At 44.9% G+C, this 25,979-nt stretch overlaps 1 protein-coding gene across 3 annotated transcripts in view; it reads left to right on the forward strand.

Annotated features, from left to right (window-relative positions):
* LOC108625523 (uncharacterized) overlaps positions 1-25,979 on the forward strand; it is a 132,812-nt gene that overhangs the window by 33,178 nt on the left and 73,655 nt on the right. For 2 of the 3 annotated variants that reach the window (XM_026814028.1, XM_026814027.1), the window contains exon 4: positions 6,369-6,572. In XM_026814028.1, the coding sequence (XP_026669829.1) occupies positions 6,369-6,572 (204 nt within the window). Of the gene's footprint in view, positions 1-6,368; positions 6,573-15,839; positions 16,218-25,979 lie in introns of those variants that run through there. The other variant, XR_001916653.2, reaches the window with a different exon arrangement.

Genomic DNA, 25,979 nt, shown 5'->3' on the forward strand with positions numbered 1-25,979 from the left:
CTGTTAGACGTACGAGAAAATTGCATAGAACCTTTTTTGTAGAGGACGACGAGATCTACAATTTCCGTATAAAAACTTTTCGCTAGCGTCAATAGTTAACGAGTAATTTGCAAAAAACTGTTTTTTCGTTTTTCGTCAATAACTCGTAAACTATTAATGCTAGCGACAAACTTTTATACAGAAATTGTAGATCTCGTCGTCCTCTACAAAAAAGGTTCTATGCAATTTTCTCGTACGTCTAACAGTTTAGGAATTATTGAGGAAAAACGAAATTTTTTGCCAAAAGTTAGCTGTTTCGACGCTGGGATGGTCGGATTTTGTCAATGCCAATAAAATGTCAAATAATCATACTTAACTCGTTAAATACTGGAGTTAGAAGAAAAATACATAGAAATTTTCTTTGTAGACGATGTCAGTGCCTACAATTTCGGTATAAAAAACATTTCGCCAGTCGTCAATAATCAATTGGATATTTCCTTCTATACTTTTCAGTACATAGCTATTTATTATTAGCATTATTCTTCCGACGTCTGATTTCTTTTTAATTATAGGAAATGCGTTTTTCTAAGATACATAAACTTTTGGGATTGACAGTATAGCCAGTACATCCTTAATAGACTGTCTTATTCATAAGAAACAGAACATTTATTCTGTGTTGCAATTTGATGAGAATATAAAACTGGTACAATTTGAAGGTTACCATTGACTGTAAAATCGCTTTATTTAGCAATGTATATCATACATTGTTCCGAGATTTATGAGGGGGGAACGGGGTGTACGATGCGTGTTGGTACGCGGGTACGGTGCATAGAGAGGATGATTTCAGGAGGAACGCGCGGTAAGTTAAGCGGTTCACGTAGTCGCCGGTAATTATGGATGCGTTTAAGCCGTGGCAGTTTGGGAAACTAAATAAAATAATAATACGTGAGCCGAGGTTTTTATTGCCGGATTAGGGGCGCCCAGCGCGTCGCCTGCGTGTCACTGCCTTATCCGCCCGCTCCATCTCGTCTTCGAGGAGTGGAGAAAAGAAAAAACTGAAAGATACACACACGTATGCACACGCGCGAACGGGAAATAAAAGAAACAAGAGGGAGAATATAATTCTGTCGGGAGTGGTCATCGCCTCTCGATGCGAGACGCGACTGAGAATATTTAATAAAAGGGCGCGAGATAAACAGCTACGGCGCGCAACGACGGCCTCTTTGGTTTAAATACTTCCGGATGCGCCCCGCTGGCTGGGCGATTACAATGTATGTTGCTCGTCGGCCACGTCTTCGACGATGTTCCATTAACTTATCGCGATATCGACGGCCGTTGCCGAGTGCGGTTTTGGTTTTTTTGCGCGAAACCATTTCCCTGCGACCCATCTCCGATTCGAAACATTGTTCCCTTTGTTTGAATGCGGACAAGATTTCCCGTTACGGTTTCAAAGCAAAACTTAATGTGAGTTCGTTTACTAATGAAACAGCACGATGTACGTATTCGTTAGAAGAATTGGTAAAGTTGGTGGATGGTAAAGTTGGTAAAATGGTGTTAGTTAAGCGAAATTAGACGAGCTGCAATGAGATTTATCTGAAACTAATGGCAATTAACTCGGTACAAAGCAAAGGGCAATTGGATCTGTTCATGGTCACGGTATTGGGAATTTATCGGAAACGCTTGGGCCCTTTCATCTGTTCCCTTTATTCGTTGAGGAGCGGTGTTGCAAAAAGAGGTGTTCGAGAACGACGCGACCGCAGCCACGGCGCGGTTATTATAAAACAAAAGACGACGCTTGATGTCGATAATAAAGAAGAGATACGGGAGAGGAACGTGTGTGGGACGGAGAGGGCTTGAGCGTGTCGGAACGGGACGAAGGGAAAGCGATATCCTTCGGCGTGGTAGCGGGCGCGAAGGATGTGGTTCCACGCACCGCGATCGACTTAATTCGCGCGCTCCCGACTCTTTTTCCTTACCGTGGTCCCCCTTCTGCCGGTCATCATCAGGTTGGATGTCCTCTTGCCGAGGCTTCCACCTCCCCCTCGTGGGTTTCTTATTTAGAACCCCTCGCCACGTTCATCGCCTCTCTCACTCCGTCTCTCTCTATCTTTTTCTGTAACCAACCCGTTCTTCTTTCGAACCTGACCACCTCTCTTCTGCCGGCTCCTCCATCACTGCTGGCAGCCCGCTTACCGCCAATCATCATTTTCAATTCTCCGTGGTGGAGCTCCTCCGCCGCGTCTCTGCCTCTATTCTTCTCCTCGTTCCGCTCGTGCCGCTTCGATTCCTTACTCCACCGTCTCGAATACTACGTGGCCGTCGTAAAGAAAAAAAAAAGAACTGTACGGGAATATTATTCCACGGAGATCAAGGAACGGACGAACGCGGCCCGGGGGAGGCACGTCGTCTCGGCCGTGTGCTACGATTTGATACCGGGACGACGCGTTTCTCAATTCCGTTCCGTTTGGTAGGGAACGTAAACACGTAACCGGTAACTGTGGGCGGGATGGTAACCAGGGAGCGGGCTATACGATTCCGAGTGGAGCACGGCTCGAGATATCATTGATTTAGGCGGTTTTGTTTTTACGAGGACAAGTGCTTTCTCCCTGATCGTACCCTCTTAATCTGTTTAATGGCGAAGTAACTCAGCGGAAGGTGCCGATAAACGACGCCCTTTTAATTCCGTTACGTTCCTTTTTGCACCTTTTAAATTTCACCGGCCCGACGTAACGGATTCCTCCTCGCCACCCTCCCCTACTCCCGTTCTTGTAACAATTACTCGGACCGTTTCGCGAAACATTTTATCGTTACTGCGAGTCGGTCGGGCCACGGCTCTCCGAGATACATGGCAGCTAGACTTTTTCGTATGTGTAACAACCTACGCGAGTATGTATAAGATTGTTAGACTGCATAAAGAGATTCTGTGAAACAAGTGGAAACAAACGATGGAGGAGCTTGTTTGACAGAGCCGGAATCCGTGAAACGTTTAAGAGCGTCCTCAAAGGAGCACGAATTCGTCTGTCCATCTACTGTTATACTTTCCGCCAGTGCATCAACGTTGCATTATTTAAGATGCAATAAGTTCGGTCTCTGACATTTCTTATGGACTAGAGTGTTTCCGTTCATTCCCATTATCGAACATTGCTGTCTTGTGTTAGGCTTATACAATTTCAAGTTTAATTTCGTCTTTCTCAGCGATATTTTATTTTTTATTGTATTCGATATCAGGTTTTTCGTTCGTAACCGTGATTATTTCATTTGAAATCGAGTATCGTCTTACTGATCTGAAATCCGGCCGACGGATCCGCAGATTCGAATTCAATTAAGCAGCGTGCGTACACTACAAAGCTCGCGTTCGAAACACTTTCGCTAGCTCACGACTGGGTGAAATCCTCGCAACGCGATAAATCAGGGCGACGTTATTAATACACCGTACGAGCCTTTGGACTCCACCCTGGGGAGTCGATAGGTACAATCGGAGCGAGCGAAGTACTCGTGGCGTGCATCGTCGCGCACGCCGATTTCTCTGTAAGATTGGCTAGTTATGCCTGGTTCACGCCTGTGAAAAGAGACACAAAATCTCCACCGTTGCTATTTAATTCCTGTACGATACGCTGCAGTTCGCTGTTTTCTCTGTATCACTTCCGCGATTTAAAATCCCTTGAGTTAGTACGAGTCTTCTCAGATCATAGCATCAATTATATTCATTCTGATATTTCGACTGGTTACAAACATTTTAGAAGAATAATTTACGATCCAATATGTCTTTTCTGTATGAACGTATCCTATTTAACATTCGCTAGAATTCTTATAATTAGCTTGTACGCGAGCCCATCAGTTCACAAAGTTTACGACTCAGCCGGGCTGTGCAATACTTTGCGCGAAAGGGTTAAGGACTGTTTAAGAGAGCAAGGTGCTGGGAGTCCGGTCGCTCCGGATTGTTCGACGGTTCACCGGTTGGTTGAACGACCTAGCCCGGATCCGCCGCCGCGTCCATACCGATCGGCTCGTTCCGTCTCGTTCTTGCTCGCGCCGGGGCCTCGTGCCCATAAATACGACGGCGCTGTCTCTTTTCGATACGTTTTAACGCCCAGGCTCGGTGTACCACTGCGCGAGGAGGGTACACCCACTTCTCAAACCTCGGCCGCGTTGATGGCTCGGGATAACTGTTGGACGCGGAGTTCCACCGGTGTACACGGAACTCGAATCTGCGAGATCGAGTGCCGATCGATCGATCGATCCGGGGCTCTCGTCGATGAGTCGTGAAATGCGAGTTACAACCGATTTCTTTCATGTTGCCCGACGGATTGTAGAAATCGATGCGATCGACACACTGCGTCGGGGATAATCGCGCTCGAGTGCCCGGCTCAATTGTTACCGTTCAATTAATGCTAATGGTTTTGTTCGACAACGATTGCATGGGAATCGTTTGTGCGTGGAGTCTGATCTCTCAAGCAGGTCTATTAAAAGATTTAGGAGTAAGACGTCGAATTGATATTAAATGCATGTACAGTTATTAAATTTTAATTAAAATGCCAGATTGATTGAAATGCCGATAGAGAACCATACTTTCACTATGAAATAAATTAGTACAACGGGCTTATTGTACATTGATTACATTGATTTAAAATTGCATGCAGGGTGTTAGATTCCGAACTAATGCCGGTGTTTAACGTCGCAGTCGAAGATATAGTTTGTAGAATTTGTAGTCGTTCGCGTAATCACGGTTCTGCAAAGTCGTAAAATCGGCGGCTTAAATATAGGAGTGGCATACATGCGCGCCCGTACGTGTGCGCAATGCGAATTCGTGCACGCATCGCGAATAAACGAGAGCTGTATATGTGTGTGCGTACTCGTTTCTTCGCTGACGAATTAGCGTCGCGACGCAGATCGAGGATTTCGAAAGTCAAACACGTACGACCAGTCACAATTAATTTACTTTCACGTTTCGTCTTGCCCACTCGGCATCGGAGTTCGATGCTCAATTAACACGTTCCTCTTAACTGTTAAATCGAATTCTTTTGTCGCGAGGTACTAACGCCTCGCTATCAAATGACATGTTTTTCTCAATGATTATTATTTACGGAAATGAGACTGAAATATATAAGAAATTATGGTACATGAAAAACAATTTAATTATTCTTTCTTTTACGAAAAATTTCATTCAAATTATATGTTCCCACGCGACGTGGCAAGCTTTTCTGAATAATTACCGCGCGAGGGAATCGCGTTTGCTGGTATGAAAGCGAGCTCCGTTAATTGTACTCGCGAAAGACTATTTATCACGATGAATGTCTTCGAGTACAACCTTGAAAAGGCACTAAAGTCGAGAGTCGAACAGTAAAATAACGGAATGAACGTTCACGAGCGAAAGAGAAAGAATGAGAGGGGGACGGGGGCGCCCATTAATGGGCCGTAGCTTCGAAGAAAAGGCTTCATAGAAACTGTTGTACGATCGTCATACCGAGTCACCCTTGCCAACTCGTGCAACCCTTTGTTTCTCGATTGGCACGTAGTACTTCGTAGCGCGAAACGCTCCAGCCATCGAGTAAGTACTTATACTTGGAAGGGCGCGCACACGACCATTTATGTGAACGAACAATACTGTGTTAACTAAATCAAAACATTATTCTTCTGGCACCGTTCTGACAAATACTTAAAACGATTCAGCACAGGTGCAATATCTTTTATTTAAAGTGTTCATACTTCAGAAACATTTCTATTTTATCCTGTCAGTCAGTGTCAAATGTAAAAAATTATACTAAATAGACTAGTCGTTTGACCAAAAAATTGCAAATGTCAATGCAGAATAGAAAGTTGAATTTTTCTCGGCTAGACAAAGGAAGAATGGTAGTTCGTATCACTTGGGAGGTGTTGGAGCGCGAAATGCATTATCCTTTACCGACGAGTCGAATTAGAACGTCGTCGGCGGGAGAGGACGACGGGAACACCATCGTCGAAATCGATTACTTCTTCTTGCCAGCTGGGCCGGTTCGATTCTTCACGCCTATTTGGCCCTCCTCCCGGTTCTTAACGGAACGATTGTCCGCCACAATGGCTCATTTGTTTCTAGATCACGACTTATAAACTATCATCGTCGTCGTCGTCGCACGAAACGACAGCTGCATCGCAGGCCAACTCGCCGAGGCTTTATAATAGACAATAACAATCACGATCAATCCGTGTCGCTTCATAATCCATTTATTAAACAAGTTTAAGGAATGGTTTCTAGCTCGTTACCATTAATTCATCTAATTTATACCGAACTACCATGTATTTAGTACTCTTCATATTGCCAATGAGATACTGTGTTTTGAGATTTAAAAATGAATTTACATAATCGCACAGGGCTTATCAATTAACACGATGTATCGTTTCCCTTGTTCCAGAGAGAACCGATGTCCGAGCATCTCGATCTGCATCCCCTTCGCGCCTCGTCGCGTTGGTTCCGGTCGACAATTATCGTCACGATGGCACTATGGCACCGATCTTCGCCGAGTCGTGGTGGACGATGACTGCCCGCCACGTTCCTGACGTAATTCCGCCACCGCGCCGTCTCTCTTCGCGTCTTTCGTCCGGCACACGAGATCCAAGTACGTATATACATTTGTACATTCTTCGCTTCTTTCTTCATCGCCACCATCGGCCGGGCCTTCTCTCCCTTTCTCTCGTCTGTCTTTCGGTTTTTCTCCGCTCGCCTCCCCTACGCTCGGTCCCGCTGATTGTATAATTGGGAGGCAACAACGAGCTACGTGCGTCACTCCGATGATTTAGCCTCCCCCTCGGCGTCGCCTCGCCCTCGGCCAACGGGCCCTCGGTCAATCACGTCGTAATTACTTTTAATGCTGGACGACTCGGCTGACACAATATCTAACCCGTCAACGAGTCGTTTCTCTCTCTCTTTCTCCAGTCCCCTCGCCTCTCGTAGCTCTCTATTCTCGCCGTTTCTTTCTCGCGCTCGCTTACCGTCTCTTACGTACCATCATTTTTATTTGTACCCCGGTCTCTCTTACTCCCGGTCTGTCTCGCTTGGTACCGCGTGCTCTGGCCTATCCGCTCGTTCACAGCATACTTCGCACGACCGGATTAATTGGTAATAGAGAGTGCGACGGAGAGCATGCCGAGCAAATATTGCGATTAATATTGATAAGGCCACTTTGCTTGGTGCCACGACTGCGCGCAAACATCGCCACGGGCGCCCGATTTCAGGGTAAAAATCTCGCCAGTCTCCCTCAATCAGTTCGGGTGTCTTAATTAATAAACACGATTCTTCTGGATTTAAGTCGATCGCCGTTTTAGAGAGTAGAACTTAAAATCGTTGCTTCCTGTTGCAAGCAACTGTTTCATAGGCTTGTAATTATTGTCACAACGTCGCGAAGATATACTGTGAGATTGGCCACAACAGTAAAGACGCAATTTTCTCTGGTGAATTATTGCAGCCATAATTCAGAAACATTAGTCCGTCCGAGTCATCCGCTGATATCTTATAAAACTAATTACCGCTGAACGGTACATAATAATTCCTGCGTCGTTCGCCGGTCGCACGCGATTATCGTGAGCCGTAAGAAGGAAAATACGACGATTCCTCTCATTAGCTTAATAAAAAAGATAACGAACGATTGTTACCGCGCAATTGGGCAGCGCACGAGGTAAATACGGAAACGAGGTAAACATAAAAAATAAAACGCGAGCCGTAAGTAGGTACGTAGGTACCTGGCTGCATACGTACACGGGTATGTCTGTGTACTGAAAAAGCGAATCACCGTCGATGTCTCGTCGCGTTTATTGGGATTATAAAGCGTGCAGAGGAAGGAGGGCAGGAAGGAGAGATTTGTTTGAATTATTCAAATTAGATACGAAATTGAATGCGTACTCTGCTCGTGTGCAGGTAATGACGGCACTTGCATATAAATGGTAATTATTGTCATTATTCTGCCCCGGTCGTTGTGTCTCCTCTCCTCTCCTCGCCTCGCCTCGCCTCTCGTGTTTTCTCGCTCTGTTCCTTCCCCGCTCGCTCCCTCGCCCTCCTCGTTTCTATACCCGTGCCCGCCGTAATGTCGTGTGTTCCCATACACTAGTTGAGATAATTATCAAAATTGTTTTATTGTTGCTATAATTACGGGGGACATGCCATGTCCTCTCTGTCTCCATATCCGAACCGGTCTGTCACGAAGCTAAAAATCACAATATCCAATCTCGTCCGTTTTATTCAAAATCAATGTTTCGCTGGAAAAATCAATTTTACGTCGACGTTAATAATTTGAAAATAATTGATACGATTACTATCATAACAGTACAGGGTCAATATTAATTTAACGAGAAATTGGTAGACTGATTCACATCAACATTGTTAGTTCTCTCTTATTGTATTTTACTCGAGTTTTACCACTTTTAGCTCGTACCCTTCGCGTAAACGTACAATACGGTCAGCGCGCTGACGTTTCGCCTTTTTCGAATCGCTTCCGAGAAAATCAGTCGCAGGCTCGCGCCGCACCGGCACTGTAATTACCGCGATGTTGCAATCACGCGATTACTCGAACCCCGAGAGTTCAAGCGTCGGCTTTCGTGCGAATTCGTTTCTTTCGATGAATATCTTCGGGATGCCTTCAACAACCACCCCCGCGGTGCACGTTCGCGGGTCGAGTCGGACGGTAAACGGGGTCGTGTAATTTTACAAGGGTGGACAAGCCTGTACACGATGTTCTAAATTACTCGCTTGGTTACTTTTACCTCGTTTGTTTCATGATTTATTGCGATCTGATGGAAACTCAATTGCGGGTTGATTTCCAATTAAGTTTCGCTCACGTTCATCGTATCATAGTTTATTCTTTCTCATACGTATCCAGATTAGAAATGATAAGAGCTCTCTGATAATGGCTTATCTATTTATATTGAATTTCTCAAAGAATTAAAATCCTTCATATTGTAATATTTCGAATGCCGTGTGGCCATTTCGTTAGATTTCTCATTTGCATTGGTAAGGAACGCGATTAGCCGAAAACAATGGGAGTTTACATTCCCGGGCTTAACGAGCCGTGTGCCACAATGAAATAATAAATGGCAGGCATCGGACGACCGATGAGAGACTCGTGCAGTGACTTCGGTGCCCTTTTCATTCAACGCCACCCTCGGTGCGCGTTTCTTTGATTTCCTTTTTTATTCAAAAGTACTGCCGCGAGAGGGTTAATCGGCACGCGTGACCTTGGCGTAGCAAAGCCGGAGCGAGTGTCGATGGTCGTTGTCGAGCCCCCTTCGAAATTAATAATGAAGCCGCTTGCTCGCTCAAAGTCCTTTCTCAGCTTCGTTCTAATAAGCGTAAGAGGCGAGGGGAATGGGAGGACGAAGGCGTATTGTCATCGAGACTGTGCGCACCTTCCTCCTCGTCCCCGTCTCTCGTCTCTCTCGCTCGTCCTTTTCGCCGTTCTTTATCTCCGTAGTCTTTTCTTTTTCGCCCGGGAACAAGATGATGACCGCGAGAGCTAGCTCTCGGTGAGAAGGACAAAATCATAATAAAGCCAATAATTAAGCTACAATATATATATATACGGGGGAGGAGAGCCAGGGCTCTTCTCCTCATTGTTCGGGCTCGGTTGAAAGGAACGATGGAAGCGGGATACGAGGAGATGTCCTCCCGGCACGAGTACGAGTTTCCCCGCAGGGAAACAATAACGTTGGTAAGGATCGTACAATACCGGAATTATTAGCTTTCCACCGAATTAAAACCGTCTATCCCGTTGCTGGATAATTTCTTTCTTTCTCGGCCACGAGCCTCTCGACATCTTTTCTCTATTCTTCCGACGAGATAACTGTCTTACAGTTACGTTCTTTGTGATCTTTCATAAAAATCGTTACGGGTTTACTTTTATTTTGAATTTTCCGAAATTGTACTTGAGCGAACGGAAGGATGACAATTTGGCACTGAAAAAGTTGTAGAACGTGTTTCTCTCTGTCGCGGAATCGGTGCAGGTCAAAAAGCTAGCGTGAAACTGTGGCGTGAAAGCTCGATTGGGGGAGAAGATGATAAAAACCGATCGTTTCCCGGCGAAAGGAAGACAAGTTCTCGATGCGGGGCGTTCGTCGGGACAGAAACGAAGGGAAGACGAGGGTGAAGGAGGTATGACTCAGCCCTCTTCGGTACGTGGCCGCAGAGACGAGGACGCGAAGTGGACAATGAGTAGGGGCGCGAGCGAGAGGAGAGAAAGTAGCCGGGGGAAGGAAAGGTGGCAAAAGAAGGGAAACAAAAGGCGATCGCGTATGAGCGGCAATTAGCTCCTCTAATGGCGCGCGAAACAAAACAAAAGAGCGGAGCGTCGAGCTCAAACACAATAAAGCCACGGCGCGGTGGCGAGGACAGAAGAAAAAGGGGGTACCAAGGAGGTGGAGGAGGAGATGGTCGGTGGAGAAATAAAGAACCGAGGGAACAATGGTGCGCGGGCCACCGCACCGCGTCGCTCTCCCGTGTTGCTGTTGCTGTTTCCCTTTCTGTCCGTCCTCCTTTCCTCTTTCCCCGGTTCATTTCTCTCGCTCGTTTTATTCCTCGGCGACAACGCCTAGTGGTCGTTTCCGAGTACTCGAACGAGAGACTCGCTTTGGAAAATTAAAAGTCACTAATGAGGCAACGGGGATGCTCGTTCTGGCGGTTCTCGTTGCCGCTCGTTAGCTCCTTTCGACGCTCCGCCACAACTTTTCAGGCAACTTTGTTCCGCGCCCGGGAGGACTCTTTATTCAATCAGCTCGTGACACACGTTCATATTCGACTTTCTGCACGGCTAGTAAATAATTACTTAAAAGACAGATAATATTTGTTCACGTATGAATTTATAATCGTGTTTTCCTCTCATCCACGTATTTCGTATAATATATGTCAATTACTGACTCTGGCACATACATCAGAGGCTCTGAAGTGCATACTACGCTGTGCATAGTTATCGCTTAATAGAACCGTCCGTTTACACCGTCATTATCGAGTCAGTTTCGACTCGCGGGTAGCCTAGCATTATTTCGTCGCGCGCAGTTTCTTTATTGGGATCCGACGATGTTTGGTTATCCGTTAACTCGCGTTCTGCACAGCGGATTATATTATCTCTGCAGGAGTCTTAAAGAATTCACCGGAGCGACTGCCTCATAAGGTCACCGGGTACGACCCATAAAATGTTACGTCTATGATGTAGTACACGCTTTCGCGGAGCACATTCGCTCAAATAATAAAAGCGTCATCTCGTATGTACTTGCACGTGTGTGTGTGTCTCTGTGTGTGTATATATACCCTATCCGGCTACAGGCGTCGATCGCGGACCTGTACGCCGTTGTAAATATTTTTCGCATTAAACAGAATGCGACGTTCACCCGAAAGCCATCCCGTGTATATAAAATTGCGCTCAGCAATTTCTTCGATTGCCTGGTTTCCAGTTGCCCGTCTCTCCCTTCCTCCTCCGTGGCACTTTTGCCTATCCGCTAAGTACCGCCACGCGATGGCAGTCACTCTTTAGTTTTACGAGCCGCGCGATGCGACCAGACATACTGCGGCTACCAAATGTATTGGCATACCGATGCGCATTACCTAACTCCGACCGTATCAAATTTCAGTTTCGTTTAATAGTGCCTCGTGCAAAATTTATTCCTTATCCCCGTTTTACGTCTCGTCAATAATCTTTCATGGTGACAAATCGTCATTGGTGTAAATTATTAATGAACTTGATTATCATCGGCCTAATAATCACTGATAGTTTCCTCGGTGGCTATTTTTTTTACCATTGAAACCGTAAATTTTACGACACATAGCTAATATCGGTCGCAACGGGCGAACGGATGAGAGAGGGAGATGAAAAAAAAGGAAAAGGAGGAAAACCAACGAGCAAGGAGCAGCTGACGCCCAGAGTTCTTTAATTAAAACTGACCGCTCGCTTTTCTTCTTCGACCGAGCAATAACGAGATTTATTTCATAATACCCCCGAACTCGTTCACCGCGTGGACGAACCGTCTGCAATTTCTCAAGAGATAGTTCCGGTTCCTTAAAAAAAAAAATATGATTTGTCCGAATGCAGTGTAATGATTGCAATGGTAATTGCGTGTCCAATCATTCAAGACGAGAATTACGAAACGTCGAGATTATATGAAAATTGTTAAGATTTGGCTTATCAATATTATCACGTTTTTTTTAGAAATGAAATACCTACAAGGAACTTAGTATGCAAATTTATTTTAAATGATAGATTTGGTTTATAATTATTAAGAATAATAATAGAATAAATAATGGTTGATGAACAAGTTTTTTGCAAAATGAAACGAATCGGCGAAGTGCCATGTGTAAGGGTGTTTTTATTTGAAAAACGAGAAACTGGTGTGTGGCGCATCCTCCAGATTTAATCGAGATAACGCGTTCCCGAGCAAACAGCTATAAAAACGCTGACAACGGCTAGGCGGTATCGAGTGCGGCGTGCGAGCGGCCAATTAGGGAAAACTCGTGAGATATGTAGAAAATATTGATTTGTATAGTCGCGCGTGCCCGTGGCCACCGCCGCGTCGCGTTACAACGACGTTCCTCCGTCGCGAGCGTCGCGACGCGGAAATTAGTGGCACTAGGTATTCCTAGTTCAACACTAAATAATTTGCACTTGGAAACATTAAATTTTCGTGTGCACAGTACAAATCCACAGATAAAGATTGACAGAGTTATCAGTTATTTAGAGTTGTCATTCATGATTAAGTCTTATCGTAGAGTCTGAGCACTGAGAGTATAAATTTTAATTTGACGAAACGTGTTGAATGGAGACAGGATACATATATCAGGCTAGTTAATACAATTTAAAGGGAAGCAGATATTTTCCCGCCTATGCGGCTGTCATTGAAAATTGAAAGGAAAAGATATATGTTACTGCTGTCCCACATTATGATTTACAATTTAATTCAGTCGTTTGTGACATGTTTATGGAACACTGGCCAGCTCATTCTATACAAAAGTCAACAGATACAACTGCTCACGCAGTACCCACGTGTCTTCCTTTATTTATTTCCGATGCTGATTAAAAATTTTTAAGTTATTTCACGTGCATAGGTACATATTAAATATTGCGGAGTATTAAAGTAATCAAATGTCGATCTAATTCTCCAAACATTCCATTAGAAATTAGATTGTGCAAAAATATGGCTCATGGAATAAATTACCGAGATTTCAGGGGATGCCAGGATTTTTCTTCGATTCGTTTACCATCCGGAATTGCGGAAAATCTGTTTACCGGTTTCGGTTTGCTCGCGAGGAGTCGCGACGCCAGTCTCTGTTAGGTTGACGGTACAAAGATCGATGGGATGGAAACGCAGTCATTGTCCATCGACTTAGAGCCACTAAAATCCTCGTGTGATTACAATAATTACTATAATCTGTGCATATCATTAGCAAAATGCATTCTTAAAAATTCTACATTTACTTTCAATCCTTGTTGGTGTATTTATAATTCAACAAAAGTATAGAATTTTTCTTAATTCATTAATTATTTATAAACAATTAATACAGTTAATAATCGATGAAAGTAACGTTAGTTAGTTATTTAATTTGATTGTCTATAATGATTTCGGCAACTTATTTCCCAGCAGCTGTGCGTGTGTTCGTTGAGGTGGGGGAAGAACTCAGTGCAATAATATTTATTACGCTTAAACCGTATCTCGTAAAATAATGACAACGTTAGCGTCGGTACGGAGACTGCGTTCGCGTTCACGCGAACGCGCCATTTATCGGCACTTGCGCCAGAGATTATCTCTCCCGACACCGTGGTACAAGGGTGATGGCGTTGGTCAATTATCGTCGCGGCGCAGGAAATTTAATTGATCGTGATAAACGATCAAATTGCCACGGTGAGGTGGCAGCGGTGATCGTCGACCTGTAGCAATTTTTTTACTTCACGTGAAATTAATCTGCTGCACGTAGCCACTCGGAACATTAGCACTGAATTTCGGGTATTGCAAAATAAAATTCGAACGTGGTTATTATTTAAATATTTGCAACATTAATTTTTGTACACGATTTGTAAGTGACACAGATTTTATTTCGCATTGAGCAAATCTGTATAAAAAAAATTCTCGGTACCGTTAGCCTAATCAACTTTTCCTACCCACGCAAAGCAATTACCTGTATTTTAAAAGATAGTTAGGAAGAAAAGAAGCGATGACGTAGGAAAAAGCAGCGCGACGTGATCTATCGCGGTTAATTAATTCTACAAATCGTACGATCCCCGACATAACGAGCCTGCCTGTAGGATCGATGTTGAGTATCGTCGCGGCTGCCCCCGCAGCCGACCCGAACGAAAATCGTCACCGGGAACCGTTAGATCAACAGCAGAGATGTACGCTAATAGCTCGATCACCCGTTAGCCTTGTCAGTTTGTATATTTCTAATCAGCCTGAAGATGTTTATGCAAATTCGTGTTTCTGTAATCTCAATAGAGGTGTGGTATTTGAATAGAAAATTTCCTCTACTCACTCCAAATGCTCGAGCTAAGAGCCATTTATTCATTTATAGATAATTGTCTGCACACGAAACAAGGTATAATACAAATGAGATAAATACCAGGCGAGATATGAAAATCATTTAATGAAATACATATTAGATTTGTTTGAAGGATAAAATTCATAGGTAATGTATTTTTGGTGTATTGTAATTCTCCACAGATGCAAAAGCAGTCTCATTACGCTAACGGTATTGTTCCCAAAGGATGTGTACAGCTCTATCTAAATGCAATCGGATTTTACGTTCGGACTTGAAAGTTCGCCGGGTCCAAGTTTGTTGAACGGCCTGTTTTTTTGCGCTGTCGTTTGGATTGCAGAACTTCTCGAGGATCCTCCGCGATTTTTAAGCACGTCAGAGCAAATGAGTTCATCCTCGTTTCAACTTCTGGCACCCGCCGCGGCGCAGAGCGCGGTGCCAAGCTTCGATCCACTTCTCCGATCTAATTAAACGCGCAGGAACATTAAACATGGCGACGCACCGCAATTCGGTTCCTCGATTAATACTGCGTATCGTTCGCGTAGCTATATATATATTTTTTTTTATAAATGACAAACTGTTACGAGCCAAAGTCGTAAGTTCGCGATCGGTATTGTCATGCCGGATAAAAGAATGGAGCGGCAACTTTCCAGGCGAACGCGGCACGGCGTCAGGCAATCAAACTTTCTCCCCGGCTCGAGAAAACGCATCGATCGCGAACAAAAGTGGAATTCGTTACATGCTATTTTGACACTCCCCTCGGAGAACAATTAAAGTCTTGAAAATTTTTGAGAGTTTCTTCAACTTGCATTATGATGTAAAAATATTTAAACAAGACGAATCAATAACTAATTCAGTCTTTACTTAGTAATATGAAATCTTGCCAGAATTAATTTTTGTACGAAGTAAAAGAATTGATTAATTTTATCATACAATAAATGTACATAATGCTCCATTTAGTCCCATAAATTAATACAATCATACTGTATAAGAATAAGATAATAGAAACTGGTATCCGCTTGATTGAAAGACGCGATCGATCTGTTAAAACTGTATCAATTGCAACCGTTTTCCGGAAAGAGTAGAGAAGCGGCAGGAAAATAGAAGAAAGTTGGGCGAAAGGCGGCGAGGTAGAGAAAAAAGAAAGAAGCGCGTTCCTTTCCGCTCAGCTGTTCTGCGCGCAGACACGTGCGCGCGTGGTTGGCGGGGGCGAGAAGCGCGATCCCTCGCGCGTGTACGTGTGAGCGTTACACGCTCGACATACATATTTAAGCGAGGATGTGTTATATGTAGTACGCGTTTACGGCGCGCGCGTGTAACCCCGTGTGGACTTAGCGTGTGTACTATGCGCGTGTGCGCCCCCGCGACGCGTCGTACGTGTGGTTCCGCACACACGCGTGGCCGCGGTTCGTCTGTCTGTGTGGAGACCCAAACGAAGGGAGGCAAGCCAGTAAGCTCGGGCGCGCCGCAGCGGCGAGAGCAGCCATTTTACTCGAATACGGGTGGAAAAACGTCGCCGCCGCGCCGGTCGACGTGTGGATGCGAACGAGTGCGACGCGGCTCCGAGCCGTTTCCCGTCGCGGTGTCACGGCGTCCGCGAAAGCTTCCCGTAGGGATACGCAAGGCCGTGTGGACAGCGGCAGCGAGTGGCCATCAGCTGTTCGTCGGTTTCGAAGACGTCATTGCGAGTTCCGGTGACAGGAGGATAGTTCCGGTGCGTGCACGTGTGCCACGGGTGGAAGACGCACGAGCGAGAGGACCGGTGAGGAAACCGGTGAGAGAGGGAGCCAGAGAGCGGTCCACTCTCTCCGTCCTTGTCCACGCTTCTCTCGATTCGCTTTTTCTTTCACCCTCCTCGCCTCGCCTGGCCCGCGGTCTGTCTGTGTCTGTCTGTCTGTCTGTCTGTCGCTCCTTCGCTTCGCTTTGATTTCTCTCCCCCTTTCGTACTCGCGGTCGGTTCTCGTTACCTGTGTGCGTGGGTGTGGGTGCACCGTCTCCGCGTCGTCGTAGGTATTCGCCGGAGTGCCACGAGGCCGTACGGGAAAGAGAGAGCGAGAGGAAACGAGCGATCCGTAGCACGAGGTGAGGCCATTCGTTCTGCGCAGGACCGTTTAAATTCGCCGCCTGCTTTGCATACCGCGTTTTCGCCGTACGGCCACCTACTCTCCGCCACCTCCCCCGCCCCTACGTCGAGCATCGCCACCCCCGGTTTACCTCTCGTGTCCCGTCGATCCTCTCGCGACCCGCCCTTCGCGATTTTCCGCGACCAACCCCTTTGGCCCGTTCGTCGAATTTCGCCGTTTCATCCTCTCCGCGCGTTTTCCTGTTTGCCACTGGGAATCGTTTGTCTCGCGCCGGCTGTCGCCACGTTTCATCCGCGTTTAAACAATGCAACTGTCCTCTTATTCTAATTAAGAATGAATTTCCTGACTTACGATATTTACACCAAATATATTTGATGTATCAAAATCTTATATCTTTGAAAGCTTGTGAGATAAACATTAGGCAACGGGGAATTTCATTTAATTAAAATACCCAGGAGCCCCGGTGCTTTGTTTCTGCAGTTGAAATTGTTTTCGAAGACTGGCGGTACTTTTCCGTGCGGCGGCCACGAACGGACAGCATTGACCTAGAAATTCGCAGACAGTGAAGAGAAGCGGTCGTTGGGTTTCAAGGGCCGCGCGCGTTACATTCCCGTGGCGAACAGCGCAGCGCCGGAAGATTTTTCCAAAGCGGTCTCGTAAACATTAACGTCGGCAGAGTTAGAACTCGTTCTGCTTTTAATTTAACTTCGTCCCCGCTGCTTTCATTCTTCACGGTTAATTAAATATTTTGCACAGTTTGATCAGATTGGTAATTGTACACAGAATATCGAATAATATTTAAAAAATGATTTAATAGTAGAAATAATAATCAGAAGTTCATGTCATTTCGTGTCTGATTTCACTGTAAATACTTGAAATAATTAATGTACATTCTAATATCTGTTGAAAATAACTTCCTATTATTTTGTAAAATATTTCATTTAATCATACTGTTTCACGTTTCTTGTTTTATGGAAGGAAGAACATGAAATGATTTATACAAATTGGACATTTGATTTGTTTGTTCGTCCAGAAAATTAACTAGCCTATTTCCTGAAGAGTATAAAATAGCGCATGAACTTTTATCATTGTTTTTAGTCGCCGGTTCACTGTGTACTTAAAATGGTTCTCACATGTTGCGGGACACTGTATACGAGATGCTCAAAGCTGAACTGGGTGCGCGGCGTTAATGCTGCCTCGCGTAATGAGCGAGTTGGCTCCAACGGGCGCATATTTTCTTTTACGATGCCTAAATATAATCTTAACGATGTTCTTACGGCCTAGACCAGTCGCTGTGAAATCCGAAATTCAGCGAAATCTGGAGCTCCAATTCAATCTAGTCGCGAAAAGATGCTCCGTCTCCATGCCTCCAATTCAAATACAGTAGACGATGGAATTATTCTAAAAGTATACAAATTATTATAATTGATGAAATTCAATATAATGTGGTTCAGAATTATTGATTAGCTTGATTTAGATAATTTAATTTATCCATTGTATGAAGTAAGTGTCTCAATTTCTACTTTTTGGTTTATTTCTCTATAATTTTAGGTTTAATATATAAAATTCTATTCACTGACTTATTTTTTTATAATTCTAAGATAATATAAAATTATAGAAAAATATACCAATCAGTAGAAATTGAGACATTTACCTCGTAATTCTCTTTGTGAGTTTTCTTGTTGTCTGGTAAATGTGCATACTCTTTTCTTACGAAACTAGACGACGACCGAAGTAGAATAAATGATGAACGATAGGTGTTCTGTGTGAGGACTAGGGTACTTAAACGAACCTTAAACAAGATCAAATTGAAGTTTGGAATGCGCCGCGCGATTACGATCCACCTTGCGTCCGTTTCATTTGAATATTAAATGCGAGGACAATGGAGCAAATAACGATTGCTATTCCCGTCGCGCGGTTCCATGGAAATCTATTATCGGCGAATGGGCAGTAAACCGGATTCCGGATTAATAATCTACGAAAAAATTAAGTTGGCTACCAGTTTTTCATTCGGAATACCCCGTAGACCGAATCATCGTTTTGTCCACGTCTCTCCGCTATTTTCTGGCCGCTCCTCTTTCTCCCGCGTCGCGGCCCGGCCTGGGCTCGCGATTAACGATCAAAGTCACGTACTCCGACTGTCGATCGCTCAAACGATCGTCACGTGTCAGCCGATTTTCCTTCCCATGAAACCTGCGGAACGGCTTTCGATCGCCAATTATTATCCGCGTGCCCGGCTATTTTCAACCCGGGGCTGGATCTCTTCGCGATCTCTCGTTTGAGCGATTATCGCGGACGCGTTCGAAAAACGCCCATTCCTACGTACGTGTGCATGTACGTTTCATTTGATTATCGTTCATCTTCCCTGTGAACTTCGAAAATTCGGAAAACGAACTTCAAGTTCAAAATGTCAGTTCAATTAATCTAATGATATTTAAATGCCTACACAGCTGACTGAGAAGTCAGATTTAAATTCTTAAAAAGTATGGCTAGGAACACAGTAATACTTAAAAAATATCATAGAATGTCGTATTGTTCTCTCACACTCAGTCACATTTCTAAATAAATCTCTAAACCAGAACCTAATTTATTATTTATATGCCAAAAATTCGCGTGGCGACCCTTGGACGATTGGGTTAATACATTTCTTTGCAAATTCTTGTGTTCGTAACAAACATGACAAATCCTCCAGAATTTTTATTATGGCACTATATACGAACAGTTTTTGATTTTACTTATCAAATGTTACCAGAATCGCAGTTGACATTTAACTCCGTCATAAAAATATACGATGCATATTATGCCATTGAACGCCGACAGCACTCACGGCCGGACTATTGTATTCGACGATCGATTAAGCGGACATTAGGGTAGCGGTTTTAACATCAATTAGCGCGCGATCGTGTTTCTTTATCGTCCGTCCATTACGGTTCCCCGAAGCATCGCAATTTCGCTGACGAAACGGCTCGCTTTTCCCTTTAATTGTCGTGGCGGCTTCGCGAGGAACCTTCTTTCTCCTCCTTTTTTTTTTTCAGCTCCCTCTCCGTCCGTGCCTCGCAGTGACATTTGCGTGTGCCGGACGCGGGGCGGAGGAGGTGGGCACGTCCGCATCGACACGCTAGACGACAATTAACTCGACAAACCGTGCAACCGCCGCGCCGAGCTCCTCTCTTGCTCCGCCGTCACTCGATCGGGCTCCCTTTCTCGCAGCCGGAGAGGGTGTAAACCCGTCATTATCCTGATTATTCTTCCATGCCGGCTAATCACAAGCTGTCACTCGTGTCATTGTTTCACTATGGATCATTATTTCCCTTTTTTTTCTTCTTTCACTCTTTACTATGAATGCCTAAATGTAGGTAGGCAACCGCGCGGATTGGGTTTCGGGGATTTGCTGATTCAGCACCCAGAAACAATGAGAATGATTCACACCAGCTTACATCCTATTTAACCTTGCTACTAATGTTCCCGACATTTCGATCGATCTCCTACGGTCGTTCCACAAAGTCGATTCAAATATTTCTGATATAAAGCTCGACAAGTTAGCGCAAATTCACACATGATGGAGAGAGAGAGAGAGAATGAGAGAGATGGTGTCCACGGGACGGGAAACGAGATGAGTCGTTTGGCGCGATGCGACGAGGAAAAAGTGAACGGGCTCCGCGTGCGCGCGAATGAGACAGGGAAATATAAAATAGCAGGCGACGTGTACCGGTTAGACTATATGCTCTAATTTTAGGCGATCGCCTCGCTCCCTCACCCGAGGATTATAATTAGATGCAAAAATACCCCGACCGACACCCACCCACCCAACCGGACAGGCACCCGACGACGACACGTCGTCGTCGCGTCGCGGCGAAAGCGCGCGGTTCAACGAAGATCCCGGATCCGAAAACGCCGCACGAAGCGCCGCGCTCCGCGTTGTCGTGTTTCTGGTGGCACTCTCGCTGCTCCCTTTGCTCGTATGGTTTCGAACGGACAGAGAGAGCCAGGCAGGCCTCGTCGGCGGAATCGGCTCCGAGAAAACACACCGTTTTGCTCCACTTCGTCTTGTCCGGTTAATTATTCAACCTGTAAACCCGGCTGACTAATTGTTAATCTTGAATAATAGATAAGGCTTGCTCCTCTGCTCTGCCCGATCAGCTTTCATTTCGCTGTTAAGTTTTCTTGGGTAGTAATCGAATTGAATATAATATTGGACTTATTCAGATATTGAGTACAACAATTCATGTCAGAGAATATGATTATGTTACTAAAATGTAATGTTATGTTACTAAAAAGTATAGACTGCCAGATTATTTAGGAATCGATTTCAATGAATCGAACATAGCATTCTGATAGTGAGACGTTTCTAAGAAAGTATACAATGTCATAAACAAGCAATACTTATTCACGTGCCGGGTAAATAATTAATTAAGATGACTGGAAAGGATTCGAGGAATGTAACAGCTGCTCGTGTCCGGGTACTCACCCCTCGGCTCTAGTCTAATGTAAGCCAGAGCGAGAGCTTCGTTTAGGAAGCCGCGGAGGGGGTAGCTACCCCTGATGCAGGGGAAGTAATTATTATACGAACCAATCGATACCTTCGATGAACGACTCGGTTCTACGACGAAGGAAAAAAAGAACGCGTCGGGCTTCCCTTCATCGAAACGATTGCATTTCCAGGTAAAAAATGATGTGCCATTCTTTTGCAAAATTGCCTATTTGGCAAACGAGTTTGCAGACAGTTGGCTATAGAAATTTGAAGTAATTTTACAATCATGATTATTGGTATTGATTCGGAGCACATTGCAAGGAGTTTTTATATTAAAATAATTTCAATGAAATATTAATAATTATAATATATTATTATTACGAAATATAGTATTCTTTATTTTTTGCACGCTGTTTAATATTCCGCCGCGATTCGCAAGCTCGTGCGCGGCTAGCGGCCGCTCAGCCCGGCAGCGAAACTATTAATAATGCCGATAATTACCAATTATTTTTAAATGCCAAGAGACCGGAGTTAATTTCGGCACGCGAGCTCACGGCTCTCCCACGCCGGCGTCTCGTGTGCATGCACAATGCTCGAATATCGCGGCGTTCACCTCGAATGATACTATTCGCCTATTTCACAAACTGTATCAATAGTCATATAAAATAACAAGTATCAATATAAATTTCATCGGTATGTTTCTATACAGAAATTATTTTATATTTAAATTTGAAAAAGTAAACTAACCTGTAAATTATCTAACATTTGATGAAGATTGACTACTACTGAAAGGGCAGAAGTATAGTTTTAACTAAACACTATTGGAAATCAATAGCGAGAAGGCAGTTATGAAACGAGGGAATATCTCAGCTCGTATACATTTTACGCAAAACCGGTGTACTACTCGTTTCGCTATAATTCGGTCCGGTTCCTGATTAGTCAATTTGGCGATGATTCAAGCATTTCGTTCGTAACTGTCTTACACTTTGTATGTTTATAATATAAACCGGTTGTCCGTTGCGATCATTGTTTAAAATAGTCGCCGGAACGTTTTACAGTCGCAGGGAGCGTTGTTGCTCGCGCGAACAATGTTAACCGATGAAGATATTTTCAGGCCGTCCTGGCCCGGGTTCCGTACGCATTATTCGAAACTTCCAGCCTCGTCTCTGGCCGTCGAACGATATTCTGACATCTCGCCAGTATCAGCGTTAATGCGCCGTGAGATCAACGATTAAACTGCGTCGCTGACGAAAACGTTAGCGAACGCCCCGCGTCGAACGAGCACCTGGAATCGCGCGTTAATAGATGACCTATTTTAATTGAATCATCTCAACCAATCCGTTAAAACAATTTTGCATTTAATGCATAATTAAGACGAGACGAAGACAATTATTGATCCTAGTATTAATAATATTCTAAACGATGTGAAAATAATTTGAAAGACACAGTATTTATGTCTAATAGACTATTCCCTTGGAGAACGTTCACATAGATACGTGGAACTGGTCAGGTTTCGTTGGACGGTCCCACAAGCCTGGTTGATTGCCGGTTAAAAAATCAGCGGAGTGTGACAGGGCCGTTTCTCTCTGACGGGTAGCGTATGAGGAGGACGACGACGACGAAGAAGAAGTCGGAAAGTAGGCGCATGGGGCGGGGGAGATGAAGGAGGAGCACCCTGAGGAATCATGGTCTCTAATTTTTACGGTGTACGTGCGCGCCCGTGTCCCGTGTCCCTGTATTTACAAGTACAAGTAGCCGGTCATTAAATCCGATAATTAATCACAATCGTCTCTATTAACGGGGAAGGACTTAATTGCTGTTATCCACGCCGCGGATCCGCTAGCCAAGGAAGGGAAGCCTGAAGGCGGAGGTGGGTCCGGCCCAGGATGTGACTGAAGAATGGGGCCCGTCGATCGCCCATCCGTCTTCCCCTCCACTGGCAAACTAGCCGCCCCTGCGAAACCAACGATTTCACGACTCGGAATGAAACAGTCGCAGGCCTTTTATTTCCCACGTTTAGTTTTCCCTTCGATTTTTAATAGAATTTACAGAAAACTATACAGATAGAGAAATTGTTGATACTCGAGACCGTTTTCAAGGAAGCAAAAGCGACGCGATTAAATGTAATTGCGAACCACGGAGGAAATCCTCGTTTGAAAGTTGGAGATGGAGAAACCTAAGAGCAGAGGCGATCGATTGCAAATTGCGAATACTACTTTCCTCGGAGCGAAAGCGGGTAAAGCTATGGCGAGGGTGGAAGCATACAAGGTGACATTCGATCCACGCCGTTAATGCACAAAATACAATGGCATCGCGATACACTTTAACACACGGAAGGAAGCTACGCTTCCTCCGCTTCGGCGTGGCGCGGTGTTTACGTCCGCGTAACTCTCACGAGGTAACGTCGAAGTTTCCACGAGTAAAGTAGCGGGTCTGCGGCTAGCCGGAGGAATATGGTCACACCGGCCGAGCATATATCCCTGCGTACACTCCCGTTCACAAGTGAATGTCTCGCTGGATTATCGAGACGCCTAATAAAAATTATCTCGACCGCTGTGGTCGAATCGTATCGTCCCAACTTCCGTATTAAACTAATCGTGAATCCAATTTCCTGGCTTCTTGTGTTACCGAAGTGAGATTGTATACGATTTTTCAAAATTTCTATTGCAATACAAGAAATTATACTTATCTCATTGATAGAGATAGAAAATTGCAATTCGAAGCCACGAGTTCTATTTGATTCAGCGATATTTTTTTTTAATAAATGGTAACACGTTTTGTAAAGTATGTGGAGATTTGTGAACGGGGGTGTACGCGTTTCCAGACGCCGGTAGAACCGGCACTCACACACGATACCAACACAGCTCTCGGAAACAGTCGCACACGGACGCAGGGTGGTGGCTCGTACGGTACACGGCCATCTACTTACTTTAGTGGTCAGCGCGGAAGAAAAGAATTAGCTAGACGGGGGCGCGTCTCATCTAGGTCACCAACACTGGTCCGCGGCCACGGCCGGGGCTTACGTATCGCATGCACACGTACGCGCGTGCACACGCGCGCGTCGAGCCTCATTACGGTGCCACGGTGGCGAGGGGGTGTGCAGCAAAAGAGGCGAGCGTTAATTAAGAACAGACTCGCCACCCTCTAAGTAAGGAGCACTGACCAACCCTCTCCTCCCGCGCCCCCGTCTGCCCCTCGCCACGAGCGAAGCTTACTTCCTTCGTTCGTTCGACTGGCCTCGCCGCCCTCGCCCTGCCCTCACACCCTTCGCCGACCTTCATTCTGTAAGAGGAAAAGCCGAGGATTGTGTAAGAAGACGGAAAATGAAGGAAATACGGGGAACGTGTAAAGAAGGAATCGAAGGCGGATGAGACTGGATACGGTGAAAAATGCTGGGAGAAGTCGGCGAATTGCTGCCGCGTCTTCCACCTTCTCCGATTGTTCTCGAAGAATATCCGGCTGCACATTTTTTACGTATTTAGAGTGATTGGAATTCAGGTTTCGCCGTGCCAATTTGCCTGACTGTAAAATACGTTTCCCTAAAATGTGATCTATTTCGAGGATCCTCTGGAAACAGGGGCCGAGTAAATATTTGTTTTATTCCCTGCGCGTCCTCGATTTGAGCCGCGATGAAAAAGTACAGAATCGGATGGTTCAGAATGGCGTGTAAAGGATGATCAGCAGATCTGATCGCGACGACACCGGGGGCACACATGTTGCGAGTGTGTCGGAACAATAGCGGCTCCTCTCGGGGCCGGCGAAAAAAAAAAAGTCACCCAACTGTTCATCCCCTCGCTGCGAGAGCGTTATAAGCTCCCCCGAGCAGGGGCGAGCCGTGGCCGATTGTTTCCAACAGGTTTGCCAGCTTTTGTTTCAGCCCGTTCTCATGCGCGCCGGAACTGGTCATTGCTCGAACCCTAAAAACGGTTGAACAATGACCTTCACGGCCGTTACATTGCATCGTAATAACGACCCCCTATTTCCCATAGAGAACGCGAGATGGTAAGAGAAAACGTGTACTGTGTGCGTGCGTGCGTGCGTGTGCGCGCGACTGTAATCTCGGTGGAGGACGGGGGATTCATTCCACCGCTTTAAATGCTATAAACTGCCATCGGCGCTTAATCGCCGATTTTACGCGTTCCACACGTCCCTCTGTTGCTGTTGCAATTTGCTCGGGATGTATGAAAATGGATATTATTGAACGACATTTAATTGCACTGCCATTTCAATCTCTCTTTTACTTTACACATATCCAATAACTTCATTTAATCTTATAACCGTACCCTGGATTCTCATCATAGATTAAATAACGCAATCGATTATTGCATTCTTAAATTTAATTACCAAGAGAAATATTGAATCAGTATTAATTGCAGAAGAACGAATAATCGATTCTCTTATTAAAAATCCAAAAGTGTACCTTTCTCTATTATTCAGTTTACCGAACTAAAATAGTAAGCCTATCAATAACGTCGTCCCGTGTTACTGCTTATATACGCATTGTGCCGGAATTATGTATGCCGAGGAAAATACCCTACGTGATTTCCTGATTTTTGTGTCCTGGGCACAATGAAACCGAAGAGGCCTCGTTACGCGGCTTCATTAAAATTTGCTCGCATAATGGATCGGATTCTACGGAAACACTTTTAGGACGTCGAGAAAAGTTTCGCTCGTGGCCGAATAAAACGGAACCGTATGGCTTCGATAACGAGTACCTGTGTTATAAAATAAGTAGGCGCCGCTATTGTCAGATAGCGGAGCGATTTCGTTATAATTATATCTAAAGACTTGGTAAAGAATCATTCGTTGGAAACAAATATCGATTTTTGTGAACAATTATTGTCTGAAGGAAAATATTAATGAAAGACCTAAGGTTATGGCTTATTATTATTAGGGCGTACTATGTACTTTGTTGATTAGTGAGTATCTTTCTTAACTAGCTGACACCGTGGCATACAATCAATCCTCC

The sequence above is a fragment of the Ceratina calcarata genome, unplaced genomic scaffold (genome assembly GCF_001652005.2).
Source record: "Ceratina calcarata isolate Rehan_Ccalc_2016 unplaced genomic scaffold, ASM165200v1 scaffold363.2, whole genome shotgun sequence".
NCBI classification, from domain to species: Eukaryota; Metazoa; Arthropoda; class Insecta; order Hymenoptera; family Apidae; genus Ceratina; species Ceratina calcarata.